This window comes from Eptesicus fuscus, chromosome 7 (genome assembly GCF_027574615.1).
Source record: "Eptesicus fuscus isolate TK198812 chromosome 7, DD_ASM_mEF_20220401, whole genome shotgun sequence".
NCBI classification, from domain to species: Eukaryota; Metazoa; Chordata; class Mammalia; order Chiroptera; family Vespertilionidae; genus Eptesicus; species Eptesicus fuscus.
In genome coordinates, this window is record NC_072479.1 from 24,482,015 (window position 1) to 24,498,475 (window position 16,461).

The following is a 16,461-nucleotide window of genomic DNA, read 5'->3' on the forward strand; positions in this document are numbered from 1 at the left end:
AAAAGCAGTTTTTAGTTAGCAGTGGGGCTATGGCTAGAACAAGAACTGTTTATTTTGAGCACATTAACTGCCAACATATGATTACCTGTGGTAAGGAAGAACAGAACATAAAAAATTGAAATCTGCTGAAAGCCAGAATTTTTAAAAGAAACAAACTGTCTTTTACACATAGTGCTTGCCCAATAAATGTTGTTTTGCTGTCCTGAATTTCACTTATTGTTTCCCTTGCATTTTCACTGGCAAATAGAAACTAATAATTAGTGAAATACTTAGAATATAGGTTATTAAAGCAAGAAAATCAAAGGTCTAAAAAATTCTTATTGGATTTGTTACTCCATAATTAATAGCTAAGTGTAAATTCTTAAGTACTGAAGTAAGTACATATGCTTTATGATTTTACTAGAGGCCTGGTGCATGGATTCATGCACCGGTGGTGTCGCTTGGCCTGGCCTGTGCCCTCTCGCAATCCAGGACCACTTGGGGGATGTCAGACTGTCAGTTTCAGCCCAATCCCCGCAGGCCAGGCTGAGGGACCCCACCAGTGCACAAATCTGTGCACCCGGCCTCTAGTATGCATATAAGATCTTTGATTAATCTCTTCACACCCTCCTCTCCCCCCCCCTTCCCTCTGAGATTTATCAGTCTGTTCCATGTTTCCATACCTGTGTGTTGAGCGTTTGCCCCCTGGTGGTCAGTGTGCATCATAGCTACTCGTCGAATGGTGGAATGGTCGCTTAGGCTTTTATATATATAGATTTAGCAAATAACCTTTGAGCATTGACTTGTTACGTAAGATGGTGGTAGGTGCTGTAGACCCTGTCCCTCCAGTGGCTGTGAACTAGGAGATCAAATAAATAAGTGATAACTGAAGAAGACTTGAGTGTTTAAAAAAAGAATTAAGTTTCAAAAGTTACTTAAAATTAACCAAAATATTAGAGAGGTAGGAAGCCTTTTAATGAATGATAAAAGGTGCAGAGATGTGGGTTGGAGAACTGTAAACAAATTTATCAGCATTACATTGTAGGAAGATTATGTCCTCCATCCTCTGACAGAGCAGGGTTGAATGTTTGCCTTGCCATTTAATAGTGGTGTAACCTTGGGCATGTTTCTAGGAAGTAAGAATAAACATGTCTTCCAACTCTGGACATAGTTGTGAGGGTTGGTCTGAATTCAATCAGTATTCCCATGTCTGCTCCCTAGCTTTCTGTAATGGAATGTTATATTGAAGTAGTGGGTGAAAAGGTTTGAAAGGTTGGTTGATCTCAGGGTGATCTTGCACTTAGTCCAGTGGGCAGTGTAGCCTCAGAATTTTTTGAGCCATAAGAGGCTTAGGACAAAAAGCACATTTTAGGAAGATTAAAACTAATTTCGGGATGAACTATAAACATAGACTAGATACCTACAAGGCTGTTGTGGTAATCTCGGCAGACTGGGATGACGGTCTGGGTTAGGTAAAGGTTGTGGGGTTGAGTGTGGGAAATGGGGCATCTGTTGCTGTGGAATCCCTTTGGTTATAATCACACTTCTTTTATGAACAATGTATTTCTCAGGAATAGGTCCTAATGATGATGATGATGATGTTATAATTTTTTAAGTTGAGCATTTACTTTGAACAAATTCCAGGCACTGTGCTGAGCACTTTGCATTTATAGACTTGAGTCTCATTCTAGATCTGTTGTAGCCATTTTTTGAGATGTTATAATTTGCCCAATATCTCATAATAAATGAGTTGGTCGAGTTGTGTTGAACTCAGATATGAGTGATTACAGAGTTAAAACCTTAAGCATAAGAATTTAGGTTTTATTTAATGTCTTCTTTGAGTTCATTTTATTAAATACTAGAGGCCCAGTGCATGAAATTCCTGCAGGGGGGTGGGGAATTCCTGCAGGGGCTTAACACTCAGCCGAGCCTGCACCCTCTCCAATCTGGGATCCCTCAAGGAATGTCCGACTGCCCTCTCACAATCCAGGACTACTGGCTCCCAACCACTTGTCTGCCTGCCAGCCTGATCACCCCCTAACCACTTGTCTGCCAGCCTGATCGACGCCTAACTGCTCCCCTGCTGGCCCAATTGACCCAACTGCCCTCCCCTACTGGCCGGGTCACCCCTAACTGCCCTCCCCTTCTGGCCTGGTCCCCCCCAACTACCCTCCCCTTCAGGCCTGGTCACCCCTAACTGTGCTCCCCTTCAAGCCTGGTTGCCCCTAACTGTCCTCCCCTGCTGGCCTAGTCACCCCTAACTGCCCTCCTCTGCTGGCCTGGTTGCCCCAACTGCCCTCCCCTTCAGGCCTGGTCACCCCTAACTGTGCTCCCCTTCAGGCCTGGTTGCCCCTAACTCCCCTCCCCTGCCAGCCTGGTCACCCCTAATTGCCCTCCCCTGCCAGCCTGGTCACCCCTAACTGCCCTCCTCTGCCGGCCTGGTTGCCCCAACTGCCCTACCCTGCAGGTCTGGTCACCCCCAACTGCCCTCCTCTGCAGGCCTGGTCACCCCTAACTGCCCTCCCCTGCCAGCCTGGTCCCCCCCCCAACTGTCCTCTCCTGCAGACCTGGTCCCTCCCAACTGCCCTCCCCTGCTGTCTATCTTGTGGCAGCCATCTTGTGTCCACATGGGGGCAGGATCCTTGACCACATGGGAGCAGCCATTTTGTGTATTGGAGTGATGGTCAATTTGCATATTACCCTTTTATTAGATAGGATTAAGGATATTAAAGACAATGTTACTAAAATTTGAAATTTGATGATAGGAGGAAAAATCTAATTTTAAAAAACAAACAAGTTTTCTGTTGTAGGTACTCATGTAATGGAAGGCTCTGGAAGAATGGTAGTTACTGCTGTAGGTATAAATTCTCAAACTGGAATTATCTTTACCTTACTTGGAGCTGGAGGTGAAGAGGAAGAGAAGAAAGATGAGAAGAAAAAGGAAAAGAAAAGTAAGAATTGCAATTTGCTATAAGAATTGGTATTTGAAAATATGGAAACTAAATTATAAGAACTGGTACAAAACATACACTTCTTTTATGAAGTTTGATATGAAAAATTCTACAAAAAAGTTACAGTATTGCCCAATATTGTCCTGTAAAGTAGTAGAATTAGTGGAGGGAAAGTTTTTCTTTTAGGTTAAATAGTCAATGAAAGGCTTTTAGTGAATGCATCAATCCCCATTACCATGGGGTAACTTCATCTTGAACCACTCGAATTGTCTTTATTCTGTTTATTCTGTAGTTTTAGACTCTCCCTGTCATCTGACCAGAAAATGAAGTAAACTCTCGCTTCCCATCTGCGTATTTTTTTCTACTACTTTAGTAGTAGCCTTCTTTGCCAGCCTTATTACATTTTGGACTCACTGAGCTTTTAATCTTCAGTCTGTACTTATGTAGGTGTCAAAGACTTCACTTTGACACCTACTATGTTGTGTAATATTCAGCTCATCATTAGATATGAAGATCTTTGTTTTATCCATTGTATCTGCTATCCCTCCAAGTAATCTATCCAGCAAACTTGATAACCGTAGCTCACCTACAAGGATCTTATAAGAAACTCCATCATACATAGTGAGACAACTCAGAATCACTTAGTTGGACAGCATGATACTTTTTTCCTAAAAGTCCTCCCCACTCTGCTTCTTTGTCTGCTGTATCACAGTTTTCTTCCACTCGGGATCACTCCAGAGTTTTTTCCCTTTAAAGACAGCAGTTTACTGTGGTTTAATGACTTAGATTTATTTAATTTTACTTAAGAGTAGTAAGCCCATATTTCTCTCACACACATAAGTATTTTGAGATCTTGTAAAATAAATGTCTTGCTAAAATCGTAGTGTGTTCTAACTACAGCAGTGTTTTAAATATTTAGGTGTTTTGTTCTTTAGGTTTTGTCTTTAGCTGTGAAACCTTCATTTCAAACAAAAAAGTGTTTGAAAAGTTCTTGCTGCAAGTGAAGGTAGCAAGCGCCACATTCTAGGTCAGTGATGGCGAACCTATGACACACGTGTCAGCACTGACATGCGTAGCCATTTCATTCTGAGGATGAAACATTTGCTGCTCCTGAGGATGAAACATTTGCGAAATAATGTTTATTCCTCAAAGTGACACACTACCCGAGTTATGCTCAGTTTTTTGGCGAAGTTTGACACACCAAGCTCAAAAGGTTGCCCATCACTGTTCTAGGTTTTTCCTATCCCTCACCACAGCCCTCCCATCTGCCTCCTTTAAGTTTCTTAAGAGTGAAAGGCAATTTGAAAACCAGTAATAATGATACCATTTATTGAATGCTTTATATGCATTATCTCATACACTGTGCTGCATCCTAATTTAAAGGAGTCTAGTGAAGAGGCCTTATTAAAAAATAAAGGGAAGTTGTATCATGACTTTGTTCTCATTGCCTCCACAGTGTCTTTTCCAGTAAGCACCCTTTTTTATGTCTTACAAACCTGTTTTTCTTAATCCAGTCCAAGGGTATTCCCAGGAATTAATATCTAATTCATTGTCTACCATCTTTTGTTCTTAGATTGTTTTTGTTGTTGTTATTTTTTAATAGAACGAGACACCAGTTTTCATCTGTGGACTTCCAGCCCTCCTCCAGTCCCAGGCAGCCCAGGGCAGGGTAATCTGTCTCAGTTCCTTAGTCGTCTGGAATGTGGCTCTCAGGTCTCTCTCCAGCTTGAGGTCATTGAAAGTAGCTAGGTGTTCTCTTACTATCTCCTCATTTATCTTGAGCCTCTGTTCCATCTTGACCATATTTGTTCCACGTCTTCCAGTTTGAAGATAGTTCTCCTTGATAGAGAAGTTGGAAGAAAAATAGACTGAATGATTCTGCTGCTTCTCTGTCCTTTCTAATATTAACCTACCTACTTCCAAACACTAGACCTATTCCCTCCTTGATGACCTTATTGCTTCAGACATTCTCATCTTTCTCTTTTCTCCAAATCTAAGCCAATTATTATAATGAACTCAATTGACAGTACATTCATGTTCTAGTTTCACTTACTTGCCTCCGCTATCTTTTATACAGGTACTGTTTTCTCATTCCCATCAAAGCTCTCCTGCTTACTGTATTTCTATGACATTTCTCCCTCCCTCTCTACCCCTGTCCATTTCTGCTTTCTTAGGAGTATATCTGTATTTAGTTTGAAAACCTCTTGTATTATATTTAGGTTTATTATAGAGTGTAAAAGAGTAAAGTCTTATGGAGAAATCAAACAAGTATAGATGCCCAAATTATTTTGGAGTATTTCCCTATGGTTAAGACCAGGGAGTAATTGACCAGTAGGTCATTACAAACTAGATGCTTCCTAATCTGTACACACACACAAACACACGTAGCACTGTGTAACAATGCTGTTATAGAAATGTGAACTACCTTTGCATAATTTAGCATGGCTGTATTCATTTCTTTTGGAAAGCTTTAATTCCCATTTTGTTCCTACAGATAAGAAACAAGATGGAGCTATTGAGAATCGCAACAAAGGTAAATTCAGGAGGATAAAAGTATAGTTAACTTCTTTTCATCATATCCAAAAATATATCTAATGTGTACTATATTCATCCAAAAGTGTAAGATCCATGTAGCAGGGAAAATCAGCAATATATGTTAGCTTGGGTTAAGCTCTCTTCCTGTTAGTGCCCCAGTCGTGCTGCCTTTGCAGTGTTAATAGATTTTAATTGTGATTTGTGCTAGTAAAGTGTAGAAAAATTCAAAGGTACGTAACTTTCAACTTAAACATTTTGGGTAGTATAAATCGGTTACTATGTCACTACTAGCAAAAATGCATAAGAAACAAAATATATAACATTTTTGCATCTATTTAATAATCTGTACACATAGGTATTTCTCTATGTGTAAGATGATACATAATATTCTGCATTATAGTTAAATTATATAGAAGGGACTTGGGATGTTTGGAGTAAGTCTCATTACCTAACACAACATAGGGGAAGAGAAATGATTTGGTGTTTAGTTCTTAGTTTAAGGACCCTACGTTTCTTCCTTTCTATGCCTCATCTGTATTATGTAGCACAACATTCTCAAGTCTGGTACAGAGTTTCACAACCAAGTCTCACTGTTGTCTTATTTTCTCTGGGTAAGACATACAACATGTGCACACACAAAGCTGAATGTTTAAATCTTTCCTAGTTTCTAAAAGAAAACTGATTTTTATCAAAACTTGCTTCAAAATGTCAAGTTGTGTGTGCCTTTAAAATGTAGTGAAATTACATTTGCTCTTAAATGCAGCAAAAGCCCAGGATGGTGCAGCCATGGAAATGCAGCCTTTGAAGAGTGAAGATGGTGGAGATGGTGATGAAAAAGACAAAAAGAAGTCAAATTTGCCAAAAAAGGAAAAATCTGTTTTACAAGGGAAACTTACAAAGCTGGCTGTTCAGATTGGCAAAGCAGGTATGATACATAAAGGAAAGTAAGGTGTTTTAAAATACACTAACTTCCTGCTTAATCATCTTTTGACATACTTAAGGCTGGAAAATCATTGCTTTGTGACTGGAAGGAGAGTTAAAATTATTTTCAGTTTTATCAATGTATCAGGTCTTTTCGAGTTATTGAAGATCCTCTTCATGGCTTAGAGGCTGTTATCCCCGCATTACATAGAGGCAACGTCCTCTGTCAGCTAGCTAGTAAGTGGGTAGATTAGCGCGGAAGACTGCCAGTTCACAAGCCCATGCTCTCATCTCTGAATTTTTGGGAACAATAGAGAGGGCTAGCAGTGAGGTTACTCCATGCAGATTACCCAACTATATTTTACTTAAAAGAAATTTTTATCGCACATTTTGTTCATCTTTTTACTATTTATGAAAAATTTAGGTGTATGTTTTCCTAGAAGTTATAGTTTAGTTAATTAAATGGAGTAGTTCATCATTCTGATGAGACTGAACTTGCTAAACTTGCCATCACTAGAAAACACATGTTGAGAGAACCACTCTATTAAAAAATAAAAAGCAAACAGAGCATGTCCTCCAGCGGTATCACCTTTGTGAATCAGTGTATGTTATTAAATCAGGTAAATTGCATTATTTTATTACTTCCTAGGAATATGTTAGAAAAAGTTATGTTTTTGCTTTTGTCCTCAAGAAGTTTATTATCTAATAGCAAATATATGCTTCTTTTAATAAAGCAACTGATAATACTGACTCCATAGTGTTGGGGATAAGGGTGGATTTTAAGATAGTGATGGTTTTTAGTAAGCATCGACTTGGGTTATTAGACCCAGATATGTGGACTTACCTTATTTTTTAATATTCATTTATATGGGGCTAAATAACCCACGAAATAGAGAGGTAAATGATTCATATTACATGATTAACTCTTGTTTTTCTAAGTTAATGAAGTAATAAGGATAGATTAAAGATAATGATTCAGATAATTCTTTTTAATTAAAAAGATAGGGTTGAATATTTAATTTCACGTCTTCTCATTCATCAGATTCTTATTGGATTATCTTTCAGCAACAGGTAAGTTCCCAATATGTAAAGCAACAGCTTATGCTAAGTTGTTGGTATTTTCTTATCAATTCCTCTTATTTTGTCTCAGCTTTAGTAGAAGACCAAGGAGAATACAGTTAAGTATAGGAAAGAATCCTAAACAATTTCTCCCAGTTCTCCTAGGGACAAGACTACACTTGGAAGCAAAAATTAAATATGACAGTGTCAAGTGCAAAAAAGGATATTAACAATTTCCCAAAGAAATTAAAATAAGTATTACCAAACCAGCTATAATTCTTCCAGTGGCCAGTTTGTAACTGACAATGGATAGTGTCTGGAATATTTAAATAATTACATTTTTCTTTTCTTTGTATACTGAAAGGTTTGTTGATGTCTGCCATCACAGTTATCATTCTAGTGTTATATTTTGTAATTGATACATTCTGGGTTCAGAAGAGACAATGGCTTGCTGAGTGCACACCGATTTACATACAATATTTTGTGAAGTTCTTCATTATTGGAGTTACGGTTTTAGTGGTAGCTGTGCCAGAAGGTCTTCCACTCGCAGTCACTATCTCATTGGCTTACTCAGTCAAGGTAAGTAGAAACGGTTAAGGAGATGTACTAAGTTTAAAGTACCAGCTGGGGTGGAGATGCACGTCTGCTTATTCTTGTTTTTCATTCTGAAAGGAAGAGAATTTCATATATTTACACTTGTTTGCTTTAGAAATGCTGTCCTTGATTCCATCTCTTTCCCCCAGTTGAGGATCCCAATACATAGAGACCTGTACGTTCCGTGGAGCAGTGGTCGCCAACCTTTTGGACCTCACGGGCCACTAGTGGTCCGCGGACCACCAGTTGGCGACCGCTGCCTTGGAGGACAGCCTTGCCACAAAACTAAGCACAACTCTGCTAGGCAGACTTGTGTTTAATTTTCATTGTATAGTATTTATGTTGTCAAGTCGTGTTCCCTCCTTTTTCTCATTGTAAGATTAAGAATGTCATTTACTGTGGTATGAGAGCAAAGAAAGGGTTCACTCCAGTCCAACCTTCTAAAGCAAGGATGGGAATGTCCAGCCCTTGAAATCACTTGGTCTGGCCCCGCCAAGGCATTAGGGGTGAGTCGATTAAATGTTTGACCAAATACAGCAGGCTAATTTTTAAGTTGATAATTTTGTATGGCCCACGAATGGTGTTATAAAGAATCCAAATGGCCGCTGGCAGAAAAAGGTTCCTCACCTCTATTCTAAAGCCTCCTTGTTTCCATTCTTCTACTCCCGTTACCTCATGGTCTAGCCTTCACTAAGTAGGCAGACTCACGTTCCTAAAAAAGTCATTCAGATCATACTATTTCCTTGCATAACACTTCAGTGACTTTTCATGACACTAAGAATAAAATTCCAGCTCCTTCCCATAGCCTGAGGGCCCTGCCCAGTCTGGCTCCTGCTTACTTCTTGATGCTAATCTACCTTTCTCCTTCTGGTCTACCTCACCAGACTTCCTGCTGTTTTCAAATATCCCAACCATGTTCTCACTTCAGAGCCCACATGCCCTTCCTTCAAATCATCTGGTCCAGAGGTCGCCAACCTTTCGGACCTCACAGACCACCGGTTGGCGACCGCTGATCTGGTCTGTTTACTCAGGTCTCTGCAGATGTCACCTTCTCTGACTACTCTATTTACAGTAGCTCAGTCCTTCTTGTTTTTCTAGTAGAATGCTAAACATGTGCTCTGATGGCTTTGCTAACTGATACTTACCTAAAGTAATAATCTGAGAATTATTAACTTATTTTTCTCAATTTTATACTTTATATGGAAAAGGTGATTTTAAAAGGTTTTAGCTTGGACAGTTTTGATCTTTCAAAATGCCTTTTCAACTAAAATTATACTTGCTGGAAGAATACTGCTCTTGTCAATTTCTATTGTTAGTTAGCAGTTCTCCTTAAGTAGCATTGATGACGTTGAGTGACATAACGTAATTAGTCATAGTTTCTGTTCTAGCACTCAGCTCCATTATTCTCGAGTATTTTACAGTATACCTGTCATGATAAGAATATATTTTGATTACTGTTTGGGTTGTTTTTTGGACATTTAACATCTTGTTTCAAAAATAAAATGGTTAGTAAATGTATCAAAGTGATGATGAAATACCATGTACTTATCTATTTGTACTTTTTTGATGTTTTAAGATAATCCTATATAATAAATATAATAAAAGGCTAATATGCAAATCGGTGGAACGACTGGTCACTATGATGCACACTGGCCACCAGGGGGCAGATGCTCAATGCAGGAGCTGCTCCCTGATGGTCAGTGCGCCAGAAGCTGGGCTCATGGCTGGCAAATGCAGTGGCGGTGGTCGGAGCCTCTCCCGCCTCCGCAGCAATGCTAAGGATGTCCGACTGTCCTCAGGGACTCCCGGACTGTGAGAGGGTGAAGGCCAGGCTGAGGGAACCCCCTGAGTGCACATATTTCGTGCACCGGGCCTCTAGTTATAATTAATCGCGATAAACATTTTAGACACATTGATCAGTCATTTTACCAATACTGTTATTAGTTCATTTTGAATAATCATTACTGATACTAATTTTTCAATTAATCAAAAATATATAAGCAGGAATTATTTGTGTTCCTTCAGTAGAAAATGAGAGCATTTTAACTACTTTAAGCTTTTATAAAATGTTTAGCTTAAGTGTTACCAACTACTGTTCCTTTCACTGAGGTGTAGTCTTTATGGATCCTCTGTTAGTGCTTTGCAAAATCAAACACATTTTCTTTACTGTAGAAAGACCTTCATTCTTTTTTATTTTTAATATTTTTTATTGATTTCAGAGAGGAAGGGAGAGGGAGAGAGAGGGGGGACTATCAGTGATAAGAGAGAATCATTGATCGGCTGCCCCTACTAGGGATCAAGCCCACAACCTGGGCATGTGCCCTGACCGGGAATCAAAGGGTGACCTCCTGGTTCATAGGTCGACACTCAACCACGAGCCATGCAGGACAGGCAAGAACTTCATTCTTTTAATCTTTAATATTAATTTGAATCACAAGTAAGATGGTAGGTACACATCTTTCTTCCCCATATTTATTTCTTCAAGGAATCACTTTTTTTTTTCAATATCTTGCATATTAGTAGTTTAAAAATTCTGTTAGTTTTAACACCATTCCACATATATTTTGAGAATTAATATCAAGTATTTTAACTTAAATGCCTTTTGGGGCTACTATGAAAATTTTTAATTTTTTAGAAACTATCTTTTTTGTTCTTGTAAATTAGAGGATCCAAAGAGTGAGAATATCAAGTGCATCAGCATATGGAAAAGTTAAAAATGACTCATTCTGTTTTTGGTATGCTAACTCAAAAAACAAACAAACATGCAACTACATGCCGACAACCTATATATTTTAATTGATACAAGCTACATTTTCCTTGGTGATTGATACAAAAATCTTTCCATTTCTACTTTATAAAGAGACTTAATCCTTAAATGTAATATACTCTGACACTGCTCTAAGTACATCTGCACGTAGAGAACAGATTACCAATGCTCTTGTAATGTGAGGTCCCTTCGCAGAAGCTTTTGGAGGCAGTGTAGAGTCGATGTGATCTGCAGATGGGTGCAGGTATCTGTTTTCATTTATTAGATTGTTATGCAGTGGTCAAATTATTGAAACCTAAGAAAGCTTATTTGAATAGGTCAAATGTACTAAAATCCTCCAATATTAAATTGTTGATTTATATTGTGTATATGTATATAGCTGGGAATGTTCATTCTGATTTTAAAGCAGTTTATGATTTTAATGTAATGATGCTGTTGGTTTTATATGTAGCTTATCTAATTTTTTTTTGTCACTGTAGAAAATGATGAAAGATAATAACTTAGTAAGGCATCTGGATGCTTGTGAAACCATGGGGAATGCCACAGCCATTTGCTCAGATAAAACAGGAACATTGACAATGAACAGAATGACAGTTGTTCAAGCTTATATAAATGAAAAGCATTACAAAAAGGTCCCTGAGCCGGAAGCTATTCCACCAAATATCTTGTCTTATCTTGTAACAGGAATTTCAGTGAATTGTGCTTATACATCAAAAATACTGGTAGGTTTCTTTAATAAATTATGCATGAAAATTGATTTTTTTAATTTATAATTAGATTGTATGTGGATCTTCAGACCTGCCTTTACTATATATATATATATATTAATTGAACAACTGAATTGTGTTGTTTTTAAACAGCATATATCCATAAAATGTATATAAGTTCCTTTGATACAATTTGTGTTGCAAGTAAGATCTATTGGTCAAAATATACATTTTGTTTACCTGTGACTTTCTCCTCCTATATTTTTAATTTCCTGTATTTAGAAACTCTTAAGCCTTATAACCAGAACAAGTCCTTAATTTTAAATTCTTATTAAGCTCATTTTGTGAAAGACCAGGCTGTTTTATTTTTGTAGACAAAAATAAAAAGACATTTGTAGAAAGTCAACTCTCAGTTTTCTAGAGAAAATTTTGAAGCCAAATTACAATTTAAAATAATGTTTTCTTATGCATGCTGAATGTTCTTTTTTGGTTTCTCAGTAGATCCTACGTATAAGGTCATGCTTGACCTTTAGTAACTAATTCAATAAAGTAATTCTAGACTTGCACTACCTTAGAGTAAAATATTTTCAACTTTGTAAGATTTTTTTAACTTTATAAGTTTTAAAAGTCTTATTTATAACATAAAGCATGAAATTATTTTACTTGCTATGTGTTCTAGTGATTTATGTATGAAGACCATGAACAAAATTAATACTGCAAGTTGTTCAGTGAAAAATGTACCAATTGATTATTGGATTGGATGTTAATAGAGATATTGGTTCTAGATCTAACTTTGCCTTTTACTAGCAGAAAGTCTGAGCTTTTCTTTCTTTATTAAGTCAAGACAGTTACATCTGCCCTTAATACTTCTGTGATGATTAAATGAGATAAAACTTGTGAAAATACTATGAAAAAATAAAGCTTTTATATACATTTAAGGCAATAGTGCTTTATTTTAACACATAAACTTTTGTTTTAAGCTATAAAAGTTGTAAAGTTGATCTAATTTTGAATTATTTAATATAAATGTTGAGTGCAAACAGGAAGAAAAAATGAGAGAAATTAAAGTTAAGCCCCATTACCCATGTCAGGAACCATGACTTATTTAATTCTTGCATCATAAGTGCTCCTGTTTTTCAGATGCTGAAGCCAAGGGCCACAACCATTGGGTAACTTGCGAAAAGTTCCCATAGCTAGTAACTGGCAGGGCTGAGATTGGAATCCATGTCATTCTCGTCCCAGAACTTTCTGCCTCATCATTCTGTGTCCCTCTCTGAAATGCCTATATCAATACAAGTTTCCTATGTAATTTTGTTTTAAAATGTTGTATTTTGTTTTATGTGTCATAGAGAAACAAGATGATACTAGCTAGCGTCTAACCCTTTTTCTCTTATAGCCCCCAGAGAAAGAGGGTGGATTACCTCGTCATGTTGGTAATAAAACTGAATGTGCCTTGTTGGGATTTCTTTTGGATTTAAAACGGGATTATCAGGATGTTAGAAATGAAATACCAGAAGAATCACTGTACAAAGTCTACACCTTCAATTCTGTTAGGAAGTCCATGAGTACTGTTCTGAAAAATTCTGATGGAAGTTATCGAATATTCAGCAAGGGTGCATCTGAGATAATTCTGAAAAAGTAAGAGTAAAGTGCTGAGATGAATAAATTGCTAACTACAGTTGCTTTATGAAATACCTACTGTGTTGTTATTGTTGCTATTTTCTTTTTTGTGAATATGGAGCATTTGATGGCACCTCAGAGCTTTTAGTATATTTTAATGGTATCCCGATATTAGCCCATGGTATTCTGCCATTTTTATACTCCAGTTTCTTTTATTTCTTAGTGTTTTGCTACAGGGGAAATAAGCCCATTACATTCATTTACATCCAATCTGGTAGATTTAATAAAGTAAATCTTGATACTTGTTTTTAAACATGTTGATTTCATTGTTATATCGGATCATGAAAAATATGCCTCCTATAAAGAAAAACTGAGGTTTTTATATTCAACACTGCCTTGTTGACAGTAGACTCAAAAATGTGATGAATGAATTATAGATTAGTTTTTAAAATAGCAAATCATTAAAACTAGGTCTTGAGAATTCTCCTTTTATATCAAAGTGAGGTTTTATCCAATTATGCTGCTGTGGTGTCATATTTAAGTATCTCCTATCATTTTGAATGGTAATCTTTCTCTTTTAACTGTCCTTATACAGACAGGTAGCTTCAATTTTAATATTAAATGTTTATAATTTCTCCAATGTTTGTGTGCTATTACACGTATTAAAATTATTTTGGTTTCTTTAATTACAGTAGAGAACTTTTAAAAAATTAAGAGCAATTTTGGAAATATAGAACTCATTTGAAATTATAACATTTAGAATATTGTACTAATTTGCTTTTAAATGGATTATAATATGTGTTATCTTAATGAATACTTGACAGATTATGGTCTACTAGGCTTAAGGGACAAGTATAAAATTAATGATAAGGCAGCATATGACGGGTGTGTAAAGTTTTAAGATGAAAGATTTTACTATGAAGGATGAAGCATTTGAGATAGGTTTTGGTATGAAATGAGTGCATCAAGGTGAACGGAAGCCATGTCTGAGGAAAGGCGGTGGGTATGCAGGCTGTGTGCGGGGGAATAGCTAGTATATAGTTCAGCTGAAAAGACAGGGCCGTTGTGACACACAGGCCACCTAGAGCTGTCTTCTCCCTTCACAGTAAGCTTGGTTATCGGATTTCAGTGTGAAGTTTAGAAAATTTGCATCCATGGCTTCCTGGGTAGCAGATAGAAGGTGCAGACTGGGCAGATTTTTAAAATCAAGAAACAATCAGGCTTTGATGCTTTCCTGGAACTCACTAGCTTTGGGATTTTAGGCAAATTTTTTCCTTAGCTTTCATTTTTATCCACTGAAAATGAGGGTGAAAACTACCAACTCTGTAACAGTAAAAAAAAAAAAAAAAAAAAATGCATTTAAACATAGCATGGAGTCTGATATATAAGTATATAGTAACTATCTCCAAGTGATATTTACATTTCGTTGTAGAGGCTCTTAAACATTAGGCTGAGCAATTAAAACTTAAGTAGAGTCAGATAATGTGACTGAAGTATTTTTTTCATCAGATAGTGGGATGATCAAAACTGTGGTTGAAGATAATTCTTACATCAGGAAATAAGATGGGTTGGGGAGGAGGGAAGGGTCTAGAAACAGATATCAAAAGGCTATTACAATAAATAGCTCTAGTTCAAAGTAAGAGCCAGAAGTCACTAACAGGAGGAAGAGAAAGGAGAGGCACCACTCAAAAGACAGTTCAGAGCATAAATATGTAGCGCTTCCGAAGCAATGTATATAGATAAGGAAACGTATTCAGGTGAGATTTTAGATTTATAGCAGCTCTTCGAATAACATTGTTTCATTCAGCATCACTTGTTATAACGATGATGAGATGCCATAGGAATTTAATCTTGGTTTGTGTCAATTAGCCTGTGGTAAATTGGTTTCCTTATACATTATTTCACTTAGTCACAGAACCTGTTGATGATGTTAGTTTAGGACTTGATGTCCATTGAAATTACTGGGGTACTCTGGATGTCTGTCAGATGGGCAGTGAGGAGGCAGCTGTTAGTCTCCCATGCGGTAAGATTAAGGTACCGGTACACCTTCTGAGTGGGACTCGTCAGCAGTGATGGAGAGCTTTGGAAAACAAAATGGAAAATGTAGATTTGGGAGTCACCTGCCTAGAAGCAGGAGGAGGTAGCATCACAAGGGAGAGGAGCATAGAGAGGCTGTGTGAAAATAAACTTTAAATAGGGAAGTCCACAGTGTAACTTTTATTTACCACATAATTAAAAGGTTGTGGTTAGTGTCACTGGCAATAAAACTATTTTGGCATTATTTCTCTCATTCAAATAGAATGCTTATTTTGACAGTAAGTTATTTTTTTTTCTTTCATGATTAAAACAGTATAGGTGATGAAACAAGGTCTCAGGTAAGGGGTTGATTGAACTTGGCTTTTTACTTTAAAGGAAGAAAATATTTGTCAATTTTGTGTTAATCATTATTAATGTCTAACTGTACCAAAATGGGTAGGTGCATAGTTTATTCTTCTCTCCTACTAGGGGTTCTTTGTGAAAATTTAAAACGTTTGCATTTCCAAAAGAGAAGGTTTAGGTAATATCTAGAGTGACTGATAAAGTGGAGAGCTGTCAACAGAACGCTATAAAAATTGGAACTGTTTTATAAAGGGGAGACTGAAAAGTGAATATGATTTAATTCTATAAAAATACAACATAATGGAATTCTCTAAATTCTAGCTATCCTATCCCATGATTTCTAGCCCTTCCAGTTGACGTAATGCCATTCATAATTATTTCTGTTAATTATTTATGTTTGGATTCAACATTTCCTTTTAGGTGTTTCAAAATCTTGAGTGCTAATGGTGAGGCAAAAGTATTCAGACCAAGGGACCGTGATGATATTATAAAAACTGTGATTGAACCGATGGCATCAGAAGGCTTGAGAACCATATGCCTTGCATTCAGAGATTTCCCAGCAGGAGAACCAGAACCAGACTGGGATAATGAAAATGATATTGTCACCGGCCTTACATGCATTGCTGTTGTGGGGATTGAAGATCCAGTGAGACCGGAGGTGGTGAAACATTCTGTGTTCTGCATGTGCAGAATCTTTTGACTATAGAGGACCCAGGCACTAACTATAACCAATTTCCTAGTAAAATTCTCAGTGCTGATCTTACTTTTTCTCTGTGAATCCAAGATAAGTGAAATAATAGTGCTTGTGATGCAATACTATTTATAGTTTATCTCCTTGTTTGTTTGTTTAATATTTATAGTTTAGACAGCTTCTTCTTGAGATGCTATGTTTATAGAACTATAGCCTAGCATAGTTCCTTCAACTGAGCAGGTTTTTCAGTTTATATTA

At 37.1% G+C, this 16,461-nt stretch overlaps 1 protein-coding gene across 5 annotated transcripts in view; it reads left to right on the plus strand.

Annotated features, from left to right (window-relative positions):
* ATP2B1 (ATPase plasma membrane Ca2+ transporting 1) overlaps nucleotides 1–16,461 on the plus strand; it is a 136,337-nt gene that overhangs the window by 86,774 nt on the left and 33,102 nt on the right. For all 5 annotated transcript variants that reach the window (XM_054718802.1, XM_008143778.3, XM_054718804.1 and 2 more), the window contains 7 exons: nucleotides 2,790–2,930; nucleotides 5,425–5,463; nucleotides 6,229–6,390; nucleotides 7,810–8,024; nucleotides 11,286–11,528; nucleotides 12,910–13,151; nucleotides 15,933–16,170. In XM_054718802.1, the coding sequence (XP_054574777.1) occupies nucleotides 2,790–2,930; nucleotides 5,425–5,463; nucleotides 6,229–6,390; nucleotides 7,810–8,024; nucleotides 11,286–11,528; nucleotides 12,910–13,151; nucleotides 15,933–16,170 (1,280 nt within the window). The remainder of the gene's footprint in view (nucleotides 1–2,789; nucleotides 2,931–5,424; nucleotides 5,464–6,228; nucleotides 6,391–7,809; nucleotides 8,025–11,285; nucleotides 11,529–12,909; nucleotides 13,152–15,932; nucleotides 16,171–16,461) is intronic.